The 16,540-nt window shown below is 42.0% G+C and overlaps 1 protein-coding gene across 1 annotated transcript in view; it reads right to left on the bottom strand.

Moving 5' to 3' along the window:
- Positions 1-259: 259 nt before the first annotated feature.
- LOC311124504 (uncharacterized protein) overlaps positions 260-16,540 on the bottom strand; it is a 55,017-nt gene continuing 38,736 nt past the window's right edge. The window contains exons 4-11 of the mRNA XM_084198641.1: positions 12,854-13,089; positions 10,867-12,688; positions 10,472-10,645; positions 7,099-7,272; positions 5,272-5,445; positions 2,858-3,031; positions 2,052-2,098; positions 260-1,282 (exon numbers count right to left, since the gene is read on the bottom strand). Coding sequence (XP_084054767.1) covers positions 705-1,282; positions 2,052-2,098; positions 2,858-3,031; positions 5,272-5,445; positions 7,099-7,272; positions 10,472-10,645; positions 10,867-12,688; positions 12,854-13,089 — 3,379 coding nt within the window. The 3' untranslated portion in view covers positions 260-704. The remainder of the gene's footprint in view (positions 1,283-2,051; positions 2,099-2,857; positions 3,032-5,271; positions 5,446-7,098; positions 7,273-10,471; positions 10,646-10,866; positions 12,689-12,853; positions 13,090-16,540) is intronic.

The following is a 16,540-nucleotide window of genomic DNA, read 5'->3' as shown; positions in this document are numbered from 1 at the left end:
ATAGGATATCCTGCTCTGTCCTCTCTCCAGTTTAGAGTTTATAGGATATCCTGCTCTGTCATCTCTCCAGTTAAGAGTTTATAGGATATCCTGCTCTGTCCTCTCAAAATGCATCCTGTCTGGAAAAGAACAAATATACTTTCAGTTTCAGGTATGCTTTCTCCACACCATGAGGATGAACCATTAACGGTGGAGCTAAACGTTTTCTTTACTGACAACTGGGGTTAGAGACAGACAGAGACTGAGAGAGACACAGACATCAGATAACAGTTTTCTTTACTGACAACTAGGGTTAGAGACAGACAGAGACTGAGAGAAACACAGACATAAAATACTCATGATCTTTGACCTCCCATCATTTCAAGCTTTTTTCACAGAAATCGCATGGTAACACTTTACATGGCATATTATAGGCATTAAATTATAGGCATCAAATCTGACACATGTACATTTCATTCAGTGGAATTGAGTTCATACAGAAACAAGATGGTTGTGTCAAGAATTTGACAAATAAACATTCTACAGACAACAATATTTACAAACACCAAGAAGCCCAATAACAACCAGATCAATGATTTGTAAATGAAAACAGTTTTTACAACACAGTGTGGTGATTCATTCTATTAATGAATGACTCTAGTTGACAATGACTGTCAACTTCAATGGTGTGTATTCATGAATATTTACAATCATATGTTTACACACTAGAGAGCTATTCTAGATTGTTGCTCCAGTGTGTTTGACACAGAGACCACCTGACACAGGGACACTGAGCTGTCAAACCAAAGCCTGAACCCTGGATAGAGGGGCTCAGTGAATGTGGTGTGGAATGTGTACAGGTGGGTCAGTGTGTCAGAGGAGACTCTGTAGAAGGACAGAGTGCCGGCTGGCCAGTCCAGATACACTCCTACTCTGTGGGAGCTGGAGGAGGAGACGTCTATGGGAGTGGGATTTCCATTGTGCCAAACCATGTAACTGTTATCAGAGCAGTCCAGAGTCCAGGACTTGTCATTGTATCCAATCACAAAGTCATTACCCCTTCCTCTCCTGCTGATTCCTGTATATGTCACTCCTATGTAAGCCCCTATTCCACTCCACTCTGCCTCCCAGTAACAGCGCTCAGTCAGACCCTCTCTACACAGCACCTGTTTACAGTCCTCAAATCTCTCTGTGTGATCAGGATACGGCTGCTTCTCTCTCCTACATGTCACCTTTCTGTTCTCCTCAGACAGAGAGAGGTATCTGTTTACTGTGTTTGGGTCCATTGTGAGATCACAGGCATCTGATGGGGAAGACCAGGTATATTACAAATCATCTTCATATCACATCAGAATGTTAATGTTTCTAGTTATTAAAGGACCACATCAGAATGTTAATGTTTCTAGTTATTAAAGGACCACATCAGAATGTTAATGTTTCTAGTTATTAAAGGACCACATCAGAATGTTAATGTTTCTAGTTATTAAAGGACCACATCAGAATGTTAATGTTTCTAGTTATTAAAGGACCACATCAGAATGTTAATGTTTCTAGTTATTAAAGGACCACATCAGAATGTTAATGTTTCTAGTTATTAAAGGACCACATCAGAATGTTAATGTTTCTAGTTATTAAAGGACCACATCAGAATGTTAATGTTTCTAGTTATTAAAGGACCACATCAGAATGTTAATGTTTCTAGTTATTAAAGGACCACATCAGAATGTTAATGTTTCTAGGTATTAAAGGACCACATCAGAATGTTAATGTTTCTAGGTATTAAAGGGCCACATCAGAATGTTAATGTTTCTAGTTATTAAAGGGCCACATCAGAATGTTAATGTTTGTAGGCATTAAAGGACCAAGGAAAGGTTATATAAGACTTGCTGAATGATCATATATTCTACTGAATGGTAATATAAAACACACACAGCAAAATATAACCACAGAGTGAAGTCCTATTAGTGTAACCACACATAGATAGCTCACTTATCAAGCAAGCTCTTCTTTGAGTCAACTTGAATTTAGACTGAGTAATAACAGGCTAATTCTGAACAGTAGTCAAAACTCACATTCTCTAAGCCATGGTTTGATTGTGTTCACTCCTCCAGGTTTAACGCTGTAAGAGGAGCAGGAGAACAGACAGTAAATGTACACACTGGTTCTCTCTCTCTCTCTCTCTCTCTCTCTCTCTCTCTCTCTCTCTCTCTCTCTCTCTCTCTCTCTCTCTCTCTCTCTCTCTCTCTCTCTCTCTCTCTCTCTCTCTCTCTCTCTCTCTCTCTCTCTCTCTCTCTCTCACACACACACACACACACACACACAGTCAATGGTGTGTCTTGTTTACAGTCAATTTAAATTAACATACCTAACCTGATAACTATCAGTTATCATAACTAACCTGATAACTATCAGTTATCATAACTAACCTGATATCTATCAGTTATCATAACTAACCTGATAACTATCAATTATGATAACTAACTTGTTAACTATCAATTATGATAACTAACTTGATAACTATCAATTATCATAACTAATCTGATAACTACCAATTATCATAACTGCCCTGATAACTATCAATTATCATACCTAACCTGATAACTATCAATCATCATACCTAACCTGATAACTATCGTTATCATAACTAACATGATAACTATCAAGTATAATAACTAACCTGATAACTATCAATTATCATAACTAGCCTGACAACTATCAATTATCATAACTAACCTGATAACTATCAATTATCATAACTAACCTGATAACCATAAATTATCATAACTAACCTGATAAGTATAAATTATCATAACTAACCCAAACGCAGAACAATTTCTTACAGTATGTCACTCATCAACAGATTGACACATGTACATACTTGAGTTTCTCCAGTCTGCAGAGTGGATCCTCCAGTCCAGCAGAGAGCATTCTGACTCCTGAGACTCCTGGGTGATTGTAGCTCAGGTCCAGCTCTCTCAGGTGTGAGGGGTTTGACCTCAGAGCTGACACCAGAGAAGCACAGCCTTCCTCTGTGACTAGACAGCCTGACAGCCTGCAAAGAGAAAAATAATTTTGAAAAGAAAGAGTGGCAGCTGTATACTGTATATTTTGCAACTTTCAGAAATAGTTCTGTCCCCTGCCAAATCCATCCATAAACTGATTTATCTTTACAATATCTTATGTAGAGATTGAGAACATTTTACACATTTTCAAAAAGTAAATGGCTTCATATACTATATAATATATGGCTCCATATACTATACTGTATAATGTATGGCTCCATATACTATACCGTATAATGTATGGCTCCATATACTATGTAATGTATGGCTCCATATACTATACTGTATAATGTATGGCTCCATATACTATATAATGTATGGCTCCATATAATATGTAATGTATGGCTCCATATACTATACTGTATAGTGTATGGCTTCATATACTATATAATGTATGGCTTCATATACTATACTGTATAATGTATGGCTTCATATACTATATAATGTATGGCTCCATATACTATACTGTATAATGTATGGCTCCATATACTATATAATGTATGGCTCCATATATTATGTAATGTATGGCTCCATATACTATACTGTATAATGTATGGCTCCATATACTATACTGTATAATGTATGGCTCCATATACTATAACGTATAATGTATGGCTTCATATACTATACTGTATAATGTATAATGTATGGCTCCATATACTATACTGCATAATGTATGACTCCATATACTATACTGATAATGTAAGGCTCCATATACTATACAGGAAAATGTATGGCTTCATATACTATAATGCGTAATGTATGGCTCCATATACTATACTGTATAATGTATGGCTCCATATACTATACCGTATAATGTATGGCTTCATATACTATACTGTATAATGTATAATGTATGGCTCCATATACTATACTGCATAATTTATGACTCCATATACTATACTGATAATGTAAGGCTCCATATACTATACAGGAAAATGTATGGCTTCATATACTATAATGCGTAATGTATGGCTCCATATACTATACTGTATAATGTATAATGTATGGCTCTATATACTATACTGTATAATGTATGGCTCCATATACTATACCGTATAATGTATGGCTCCATATACTATGTAATGTATGGCTCCATATACTATACTGTATAATGTATGGCTCCATATACTATATAATGTATGGCTCCATATACTATGTAATGTATGGCTCCATATACTATACTGTATAGTGTATGGCTTCATATACTATATAATGTATGGCTTCATATACTATACTGTATAATGTATGGCTTCATATACTATATAATGTATGGCTCCATATACTATACTGTATAATGTATGGCTCCATATACTATATAATGTATGGCTCCATATACTATGTAATGTATGGCTCCATATACTATACTGTATAATGTATGGCTCCATATACTATAACGTATAATGTATGGCTTCATATACTATACTGTATAATGTATAATGTATGGCTCCATATACTATACTGCATAATGTATGACTCCATATACTATACTGATAATGTAAGGCTCCATATACTATACAGGAAAATGTATGGCTTCATATACTATAATGCGTAATGTATGGCTCCATATACTATACTGTATAATGTATGGCTCCATATACTATACCGTATAATGTATGGCTTCATATACTATACTGTATAATGTATAATGTATGGCTCCATATACTATACTGCATAATTTATGACTCCATATACTATACTGATAATGTAAGGCTCCATATACTATACAGGAAAATGTATGGCTTCATATACTATAATGCGTAATGTATGGCTCCATATACTATACTGTATAATGTATAATGTATGGCTCTATATACTATACTGTATAATGTATGGCTCCATATACTATACAGCATAATGTATGGCTTCATATACTATATAATGTATGGCTCTATATACTATACTGTGTAATGTATAATGTATGGCTCTATATACTAAACTGCATAATGTATGGCTCCATATACTATACTGTATAATGTATGGCTTCATATACTATATAATGTATGGCTCTATATACTATACTGTATAATGTATGGCTTCATATACTATATAATGTATGTCTCTATATACTATACTGCATAATGTATGGCTCCATATACTATACTGCATAATGTATGTAGGTCAGATGGTGAGGTATCAGATTGGCATTGTATTGTGTATTTTGGCCCTTTGTTAACATGTAGATCTGGTGAAAAGTTATCACTTGTTGACCAACTACAGAAATACTGACCTCAGAGTCTCCAGTTTACAGTGGGGATTCCCCAGTCCATCAGAGAGCAGCTTCACTCCTGAATCCTTCAGGTCATTGTTACTCAGATCCAACTCTCTCAGGTGTGAGGGGTTTGACCTCAGAGCTGAGCCAAGAGAAGCACAGCCTTCCTCTGTGACTTCACAGAGTGACAACCTGCAGAGAGTTTAACATGATTTCAAAATCACACCGCAATTCTTTGGCGGTGAAAAGAGAGAGTGGCAGCTGTATATATTTATATTCAGTGGGGTCCTGAATTATTGATAAAGATGAGCAAAAAATACAATAAAATAAATAATACAAATACTGAGCTACACTACACATGACCAAAAATATGTGGACACCTGCTCATCGAACATCTAATTCCAAAATCATGGGCATTAATATGGAGTGGGCCCCCCTTTGCTGCTATAACAGCCTCTACTCTTCTGGGAAGGCTTTCCACTAGATGTTGGAACAATGCTGTGGGGATCTTTCCATTCAGCCACAAGAGCATTAGTGAGGTCGGGCACTGATGTTGGGCAGTTAGGCATGGCTCGCAGTCTGCGTTCCAATTCCTCCTAAAGGTATTCGATGGGGTTGATGTCAGGGTTCTGTGCAGGTCAGTCAAGTTCTTCCACACCGATCTTGACAAACCATTTCTGTTTTGACCTCGCTTTGTACACGGGGGCATTGTCATATTGAAACAGGAAAGGGCCTTCCCCAAACTGTTGCCACAAAGTTGGAAGCACAGAATCGTCTAAAATGTCGTTGTATGCATCAGCATTAATATTTCCCTTCACTGGAACTAAGGGGCCTGAACCATGAAAACAGCCCCAGACCATTATTCCTCCTCCACCAAACTTTACAGTTGGCACTGTGCATTCAGGCTGGTAGCGTTCTCCTGACATACGCCAAACCCAGATTCGTCAGTCAGACTGCCAGATGATGAAGCGTGATTCATCACTCCAGAGAACGAGTTTCCACTGCTCCAGAGTCCAATGGCGGCCAGCTTTACACCACTCCAGCCGACACTTGGCATCGCGCATGGTGATCTTAGGCTACTCGGCCATGGAAACCCAATTCATGAAGCTCCCGACGGACAGTTCTTGTGCTGACGTTCCTTACAGAGGCAGTTTGGAACTCGGTAGTGAGTGTTGCAACTGAGGACAGACCATTTTTAAACGTTACGCGCTTCAGCATTCGTCAGTCCCGTTCTGTGAGCTTGTTTGGCCTACCACTTCGCGGCTGAGTCGTCGTTACTTCTAGACGTTTCCACTTCACAATAACAGCACTTACAGTTGACCGGGGCAGCTCTAGCAGGGCCAAAATTTGATGAACTGACTTTTTGGCATCCTATGACGGTGCCACGTTGAAAGTCACTGAGCTATTCAGTAAGGCCATTCTACTGCCAATGTTTGTCTGTGGAGATTGGCTGTGTGCTCGATTTAATACACCTGTCAGCAACAGGTGTGGCTTAAATAGCCAAATCCACTAATTTGAAGGGGTGTCCACATACTTTTGTATATATAGAGTATATTGTACGCTACATATTTCTTTTTTACAAATTAGATAATTCTATACTAAAGCCATTTTTTTGTTTCTTTTTACAATTTTAATTGAAAACAATCACTGTAAGGTACTTAACCGGAGATGATTTGATATTGAGATAAAAATGGCTGCATTGGACATTTAAAACTGTAGAGTTTAAGCAAAGTCTACATATACTGAGGTGTCAGATTTACATTGTATTGAGTATAATGCTGAGTTTGTTAACACTCAGATCTGGTGAATAGTTATCCCTTAATGACAAAACACAGGAACACTGACCTCAGAGTCTCCAGTTGACATTGTGGATTCCCCAGTCCAGCAGAGAGCACCTTCACTCCTGAATCCTTCAGGTCATTGTTACTCAGATCCAGCTGTCTCAGATGTGAGGAGTTTGAACTGAGAGCTGAGGCCAACACTTCACAGGATGTGTCTGTGAGTTTACAGCCAGTGAGTCTGTCAACACAGAGTAAATACCATGAGAGACAGGTTGTATTGTAATCCGTGATGTAGTGGTAAAAAAAATGGTGGGTGTTGGGTAAATGCTGATTGCTGTTAACAGAAAATAAAGTAAAGCTCCCCATATACTTCAATGCATTTTCAGACAAAAGATGCATACATGCTCACACAAAATGAAAAAGATGCGTAAACCGCATTTACATGCTTTATAATGCTTAGCTTACACTATTACCCAGACACAACTAAAGTGCATACATGGCTCAATGCATTTTCTAATCGGTTCGTATTAAAATTTCTTCAAGAGTTTTCAGCTGATAGAAAATCTAGTCAGCCAATAACCTTGTTTCCATCCAACTATTTTTATTCAAGTAAAGTACATTTCTGATAAAACAGTCATGCCACGCCGGGCAAAAACTGATTGATTCAAAGGGGTGACATTCGCAAAAAGTCATCAAAGTAAGGGCATTTTGTATTTTTGAACCCAACATTTCACCTAAATCCAAAGACATGGTGACATTTGTTATTCATTTCACGTTAAATTCACAGTCAACCAAATGTGACCGACCGGCTCGATTCGGTCTTATGTAGCAAAATTTGAAGTGCTGTTTTTTACATCGGATAAAAGTAGACTCAGAGCAAGAACATGGTATATCACACACTACAGTTGAGGAACAATTGGAAAGTAATTCTGTTTTGAAAGATGATAAACTTGTAACCTCACTTTTGAGAAAATGGACCTTCAATGTTTTGGTACCTACTGGAGAGCTTTTCTTTGTCTACACCCATTCAGCATCGTTCACACCCTTTTAAGCTTTAGCCACACCCATCTCTTTAAGGATTCAAGTGTGAGGCTATGTACTAAACAACCAAAGATTTCACACTATGGCTGGTTTTATAATACGGGTGTGTTCGTAAATTTAATCTGGAGTACCAGAGCGTGCTCCGGGCATTCGTAAATTCAGAGCGTTTTGCTCTCGGAGCGATCAGAGCGCACACTGGACGCCCTGGACGAAAAGTAGGGTTGATCCGAGTGGTCTGACCAAACAACAGCAGAAAAGCACGAAAGCTAACTGGCTAACGTTGGCTAGCTTGCTAGCTACTTCCAGACACAAATGAGAGAACAGTTCATTTTACTCGCCCTAGCAGAGCTGGTTAGGCTGTTTTCATGCGTTGTTAACTGCAACTGTGCTGCTGGCAACAATTTAATTACGCTTTTTTGCCAAAGTTTACTGACACCGCCCATATTCAACAGGTGTTGAGCATTCGTAAATTCATCATTTATTCTGCGCTCTGGCACACTCAGACGAGAGTGCTCTGAAATCGGAGTAGATAGAAGGAGCGAATTTACCAGTACACTACCAGTCAAAAGTTTTAGAGCACCTACTCATTCAAAGGTTTTTCTTTATTTTTACTATTTTCTACATTGTAGAATAATAGTGAAGACATGAAAACTATGAAATAACACATATGGAATCATGTAGTAACCAAAAAAGTGTTAAACAAATCTAAATAGATTTTATATTTCAGATTCTTCAAATATCCACCATTTGCCTTGATAACAGCTTTGCACACTCTTGGCATTGTCTCAATCAGCTTCACCTGGAATGCTTTACCAACAGTCTTGAAGGAGTTCCCACATATACTGAGCACTTGTTGGCTGCTTTTCCTTCACTCTGCGGTCTGACTCATCCCAAACCATCTCAATTGGGTTGAGGTCGGGGGATTGTGGAGGCCAGGTCATCTGAAGCAGCACTCCATCACTCTCCTTCTTGGTCAAATAGCCCTTACACAGCCTGGAGGTGTGTTGGGTCATTGTCCTGTTGAAAAACAAATGATTGTCCCACTAAGCCCAAACCAGATGGGATGGCGTATCGCTGCATTATGCTTAAGCAAAGCACCCCCACACCATAACACTTCCTCCTCCATGCTTCACGGTGAGAAATACACATGCGGAGATCATCCATTCACCCACACCGCGTCTCACAAAGACACAGTGGTTTGAACCAAAAATCTCCAATTTGGAATTCAGACCAAAGGACAGATTTCCACCGGTCTAATGTCCATTGCTCGTGTTTCTTGGCCCAAGGAAGTCTCTTCTTTTTCTTGGTGTCCTTTAGTAGTGGTTTCTTGGCAGCAATTCGACCATGAAGGCCTGATTCACACAGTCTCCTCTGAACAGTTGATGTTGAGATGTGTCTGTTACTTGAACTCAGTGAAGCATTTTTTTGGGATGCAATTTCTGAGGCTGGTAACTCTAATGAACTTATCCTCTGCAGCAGAGGTAACTCTGGGTCTTCCATTCCTGTGGTGGTCCTCATGAGAGCCAGTTTCTTCATAGCGCTTGATGGTTTTTGCGACTGCCTTGAAGAAACTTTCAAAGTTCTTGACATTTTCCGTATTGACTGACCTTCATGTCTTAAAGTAATGATGGACTGTCATTTCTCTTTGCTTATTTGAGCTGTTCTTGCCATAATATGGACTTGGTCTTTTACCAAATAGGGCTATCTTCTGTATACCCCCCTCAAACGCATTAAGAAGGGAAGAAATTCCACAAATGAACGTTTAAGAAGGCACACCTGTTAATTGAAATGCATTCCAGGTGACTACCTCATGAAGCTGGTTGAGAGAATGTCAGGAGTGTGCAAAGCTGTCATCAAGGCAAAGGGTGGCTATTTGAATAATCTCAAATATAAAATATATTTTGTTGTTTAACACTTTTTTGGTTACTACATTGACACAATGATCGATGCTTGGCTGCCAATTGACAAATATAAATGATATTGCTCTAATCTCATCATGAACCCTCTGCACTGTATCTGTGAGCTGTTGGCTAGAGTGCATGTGCCAAGACCAGTGGGAAAATGTTATGTTATCGCTAGACTTTGTGGCAAAACCATCGACAGAATAAAACATTTGATGGAAACTAAAATAACTTCAGTTTTTTATTTGGTAAATGAAAAGTTATACCACAAGGTGCAATTTTCTAGGGAAAGAAAATTGGTCTGCTAGATTCTAAAGAAAATATTATTCCCTACTGCAATGGTAACAAACTCTAAACCGAAGAGCTATCCCAGCAACCCATGCTGTTTCAACCCAGAGCCACAGCACCCGCTATCAAAATAAAAGACACTCAATTAAGGTCCCACACTCTTATTAGAAACACATGGATTTTCTCATCAACTACAGGAATACTGACCTTAGAGTCTCCAGTTTACAGTGGGGATTTCCCAGTCCAGCATAGAGCAGCTTCACTCCTGAATCCTTCAGGTCATTGTTACTCAGATCCAGCTCTCTCAGATATGAGGAGTTTGAGCTGAGAACTGAGGCCAACACTTCACAGGATGTGTCTGTGAGTTTACAGCCAGTGAGTCTGTCAACACAGAGTAAATACCTTGAGAGACAGGTTGTATTATAACGTTACGCTTAGCTTCCCCTGCTTACACTGTTACCCCTGCCCGACTAATATGTACGCAGTGCATTACTTTCTGATCAGTTTGTATTACAATATGTTCAAGAGTTTCAGATGATATAACTTTAGTCAGCTAATGAAAATACTGCTGTTCCTACATACAGTAAAGTTGGAGTACTTACAGAGCCTTTCTGCGGCACCTCACAGCTGGGAGCAGTCTCCTACGACCCTCCTGTGTTGTCTTGTATTCTTTCAGGTCAAACACATCCAGAACCTCCTCTGATATCTGCAGCATGTAGGCCAGCGCTGAACACTGAGCAAGTGTGAGGTTTACAGATCTTTTCTCTGACCTCAAGTACTCTTGGATTTCCTCCTGTACTGAATGGTCTTTCATCTCTATCAGACAGTGGAAGAGATTGATCCACCTCTCAGGGGAGATGTTCTTCCTCTGCATCACCTTAAGGGATCGGATTGTTTTCTGGATGCTCTCTGGACTGCTTTCTGTCTGTGTCACCAGACCTCGTAGGAGTTTCTGATTGGACTCCAGTGACATGCCATGAAGGAAGCGGACAAAGAGGTCCAGGTGTCCGTTCTTGCTCTCCAAGGCTTTATCCACGGTACTCTTCAGCAGCTCATGCAAGGTTAGCTCTTCAGACGCAGCTCTAGACTTTCTCTTGAGGAAGGGCTTCAGTGCATCCATGTTCTTGGTTGTGTAACAATGGTACATGTAGACAGCTGAGAGAAACTCCTGAATGCTCAGATGCACAAAGCAGTACACCACTCTCTGAAAAAACACAGACTCTCTCTGAAGTAACACAGACTCTTCTTTAAAGATTTGTGTGCACACTCCTGAGTACACTGACGCTTCTTTGACATCAATGCCGTACTCTCTCAGGTCTTCTTCATAGAACATGAGATTACCCTTCTCCAGATTTTCAAATGCCAGCTTCCCCAGCTTCAGAAGAACTTCCTTATGCGACTCCATGAGCTCCTCTTGATCCATCTCATCTCTTCCATGATACTTCTGGTTCTTCAGGTTGGTCTGAATGAGCACGAAGTGTGTGAACATCTCAGTCAGAGTCGTGGGCATCTCTCTCCTCTTGTCTGTGCTCAACATGTGTTCAAGGACTATTGCAGAAATCCAACAGAAAACTGGCATGTGGCACATGATGTGGAGGCTCCTTGATGTCTTTATGTGTGAGATGATTTTGCTGGCCAGGTCCTCATCACTGAATCTCTTCCTGAAGTAGTCCTCCTTCTGTGGGTCATTGAACCCTCGTACCTCTGTCACCTGGTCAACACACTGAAGGGGGATCTGATTAGTTGCTGCTGGTCGGGAGGTTATCCAAAGGAGAGCAGAGGGAAGCAGATTCCCCTTGATGAGGTTTGTCAGCAGAACATCTACAGATGATGTCTGTGTGACATCAGACACCATTTTATTGCACTGGAAATCCAATGGAAGTCTGCTTTCATCCAAACCATCAAAGATGAACATAGCTTTACAGGCAGTGAGTTTCTTTGCATTGCCTATGTTTAGTTTCGTGTGGAAGTCAATTAAAAGTCTGAGAAGACTGTACTGGAGATCTTTGATCAAGTTCAGCTCCCGGAAAGGAAGCACAAATATGATTTCCACATCTTGGTTTGCCTTCCCTTCAGCCCAGTCAAGGATGAACTTCTGGACAGAGACTGTTTTTCCGATGCCAGCGATGCCCTTCGTCAGCACAGTTCTGATGCTTCTCTCTTGGCCAGGTAAGGGTTTAAAGATGTCATTGCAGTGGATTGCTGTGTCATGTGAGGTTGGTGTCCTGGGTGCTGTCTCTAGCTGCCAAACCTCATGTTCATTGTTAACCCCTTCGCTCTTTCCTTCTGTGATGTAGAGCTCTGTGTAAATCCTATTGAGGGGAGTTTGATTTCCTGCTTTTTTAATGCCTTCTATCACACATTCATACCTCCTTTTCAGACTGTCTTTATGGTTTACTATAGCTCTCTGCAGGCTGTCATCCACTACAAGGGAAGAGTCAAAAGGATGTCTATCAGACACATTCATTGACAGGATGAAAAGTGGGCCTTCCACAACTACAGTAACTTATACTATCTCATCTTATTGTAGTTAACTACTTTAAATCATATTGTGGTATTGACTTAGCACACGTGTACAAGTAGTCTTACTGATTTCAGAGCCTCTTGCATCATTGGGTTCACTCAGGTGCTGTAGAACAGGATGTGTTCTGGATCTCTTTCTACACTGAGGACAGTCATAGTCTCCTGAAGGAGCAGGTTTCTCCCAGTATCTGGTGATGCACTGTCTGCAGAACCTGTGTCCACAGGTGATAGAGACTGGATCCCTCAGCACCTGCTGACACACTGCACACCTGGACTGATCCTCTGGCAGAGTAGACCATCCACTACAGAGATAAAGGAGAGAGAGAGAGAGAGACTTGTAGATGTTAATACTGATCCTCTAACAGAGTAAACCATCCACTACAGAGGTAAATAACTACACTGCCTGTAGTTATTGTAGGTTACTTTTGTATTCGGCGGTGCCGGATGTAGCACGAAGCTAGCTAGCTAACTCACCTCCTGGATTAGCTGGCGAGTTGCTATTAGCAACGGTTGCAACTAAAAACAATATCCTTTTAGCCAGCTACATTCGTTCGCAGCGACGCCGTTTTTCAAACAAAGTCAACACAGTAGCCATTGCTAGCCAGCCAACACTACCAGCAGGCTGTGGTAGCTAAATACAATATCTTTGTGCTAGCTACCCAACGTTTAATCGTTGCTGCGTTATGAAAGGTAAGCTTGGCTTCTTATATGGTGTTGAGTTAAGCTTAAACCATGTATTTAGATTGTAGGTAGGTATTGTAGTTTGGTATTATAGGTAGCTTACTCAGGTAGTTATTGAAGGTTATTGTAGGTAATTATTGTAGGTAAGGACTGTATTCGGCGGACTCCGGCGAAGCACGAGGCTAGCCTACCCACTACTTGGACCAACAAAGCTAGCTAGCTAGCGGGTAGCTACTGGTAACTTTTTGCAACTATGGTTAATTGTTTCCAATGTTATTTCATGCTTAAGAGTACCTGTGATTGAGCCAGCTAGCTGCTACCATTCAGCTGTTTTTCTAACCTCATCCGAGGCATTAACGTTAGGTGGTTGGTAGCTGCTGTACTTAATTACAGCTACTGATAACAGTCTGCTGTAGTTTACAACAATTCTAATTTCTAAAGTGGAAGTTGGGAGAGTTTTACTCGGGTGGTTCAGTGAAACAATTATAGTTTCTGAAGTGGAAGTTGGGAGAGTTATATATATATTTTTTTTTGGTGAGGGAGGCCTGCTCTCTCCTTTCCCTGATGTTTAGTTCATTTCATCCCGATCTCCTCTGCATTATTGTAGCCATCTGCTGCAGCCTGTCAACTATGCCTCTGCCTATCCCTGTTCTCTCCTCTCCGCACAGGCTACACAAACGCCTCACACCGCGTGGCTGCTGCCTCTCTAACCTGGTGGTCCCTGCACGCACCACACACCTGGAGTTCCAGGTCTCAGGCAGCCTCTGGAACTGCCGTTCTGCCGCCAACAAGGCTGACTTCATCCCAGCCTATGCCACCCTCCAGTCCCTCGACTTCCTGGCACTGACGGAAACATGGATTACCACTGAAAACACTGCTACTCCTACTGCTCTCTCCTCGTCTGACCATGTGTTCTCGCATACCCCGAGAGCATCTGGTCAGAGGGGTGGTGGCACAGGAATCCTCATCTCTCCCAAGTGGTCATTCTCAATTTTTCCCCTAACCCATCTGTCTATCTCCTCATTTGAATTCCACGCTGTCACAGTCACTAGCCCATTTAAGCTTAATATCCTTGTCATCTATCGCCCTCCAGGTTCCCTTGGAGAGTTCATCAATGAGCTTGACGCCTTGATAAGTTCCTTTCCTGAGGATGGCTCACCCTCCCCACGTCTACATTTGACTCATTTCTCTCTGCCTCCTTCTTTCCACTCCTCTCCTCTTTTGACCTCACCCTCTCACCATCCCCCCCACTCACAAGGCAGGCAATACGCTTGACTTCATCTTTACTAGATGTTGCTCTTCTACTAATCTCACTGCAACTCCCCTCCATGTCTCCGACCACTACTTTGTATCCTTTTCTCTCTCGCTCTCCTCCAACACTACTCACTCTGCCCCTACACAGATGGTAACGCGCCGCCGCAACCTTCGCTCTCTCTCTCCCACTACTCTCTCCTCTTCCATCCTATCATCTCTTCCCTCTGCTCAATCCTTCTCCCTCCAATCTCCTGATTCTGCCTCCTCAACCCTCCTCTCCTCCCTTTCTGCATCCTTTGACTCCCTGTGTCCCCTATCCTCCCGGCCGGCTCGGTCCTCCCCTCCAGCTCTGTGGCTTGATGACTCATTGCGAGCTCACAGAACAGAGCTCCGGGCAGCTGAGCGGAAATGGAAGAAAACTAAACTCCCTGCCGACCTGGCATCTTTTCACTCCCTCCTCTCTACATTTTCTTCATCTGTTTCTGCTGCTAAGGCCACTTTCTACCACTCTAAATTCCAAGCATCTGCCTCTAACCCTAGGAAGCTCTTTGCCACATTCTCCTCACTGCTGAATCCTCCCCCCCCCCCCCCCCCCTCCTCCCTCTCTGTGGATGACTTTGTCAACCACTTTGAAAAGAAGGTTGACGACATCCGATCCTCGTTTGTTAAGTCTAATGACACTGCTGGTCCTGCTCACACTGCCCTACCCTATGCTTTGACTTCTTTCTCCCCTCTCTCTCCAGATAAAATCTTGCGACTAGTGACTGCAGGCCGCCCAACAACCTGCCCGCTTGACCCCATCCCCTCCTCTCTTCTCCAGACCATCTCCGGTGACCTTTTCCCCTACCTCACCTCGCTGATCAACTCATCCTTGACCGCTGGCCATGTCCCTTCCGTCTTCAAGAGAGCGAGAGTTGCACCCCTTCTCAAAAAACCAACACTCGATCCCACTGATGTCAACAACTACAGACCAGTATCCCTTCTTTCTTTTCTTTCCAAAACTATTGAGCGTGCCGTCTTTAGCCAACTCTCTTGCTATCTCTCTCAGAATGACCTTCTTGATCCAAACCAGTCAGGTTTCAGGACTGGTCATTCAACTGAGACTGCTCTTCTCTGTGTCACGGAGGCTCTCCGCACTGCTAAAGCTAACTCTCTCTCCTCTGCTCTTGTCCTTCTAGACCTGTCTGCTGCCTTTGATACAGTGAACCATCAGATCCTCCTCTCCACCCTCTCCGAGCTGGGCATCTCCGGCGCGGCTCACTCCTGGATTGCGTCCTACCTGACCGGTCGCTCCTACCAAGTGGCGTGGCGAGAAGCTGTCTCCGCACCACGTGCTCTCACCACTGGTGTCCCCCAGGGCTCAGTTCTAGGCCCTCTCCTTTTCTCCCTATACACCAAGTCACTTGGCTCTGTCATATCCTCACATGGCCTCTCCTATCATTGCTACGCTGACGATACACAACTAATCTTCTCCTTTCCCCCTTCTGATAACCAGGTGGCGAATCGCATCTCTGCATGTCTGGCCGACATATCAGTATGGATGACGGATCACCACCTCAAGCTGAACCCTGGCAAGACGGAGCTGCTCTTCCTCCCGGGGAAGGACTGCCCGTTCCATGATCTCGCCATCACGGTTGACAACTCCGTTGTGTCCTCCTCCCAGAGTGCGAAGAGCCTTGGCGTGACCCTGGACAACACCCTGTCGTTCTCCGCCAACATCAAGGCGGTGACCCGATCCTGCAGGTTCATGCTCTACAACATTCGGAGAGCACGACCCTGCCTAACACAGGAAGCGGCACAGGTCCTAATCCAGGCACT

This window comes from Coregonus lavaretus, assembly GCF_964263955.1.
Source record: "Coregonus lavaretus genome assembly, contig: HAP1_SCAFFOLD_387, whole genome shotgun sequence".
NCBI classification, from domain to species: Eukaryota; Metazoa; Chordata; class Actinopteri; order Salmoniformes; family Salmonidae; genus Coregonus; species Coregonus lavaretus.
The sequence above is the reverse complement of the archived record's forward strand: the minus strand, read 5'-3'. Positions and strand labels throughout refer to the sequence as shown.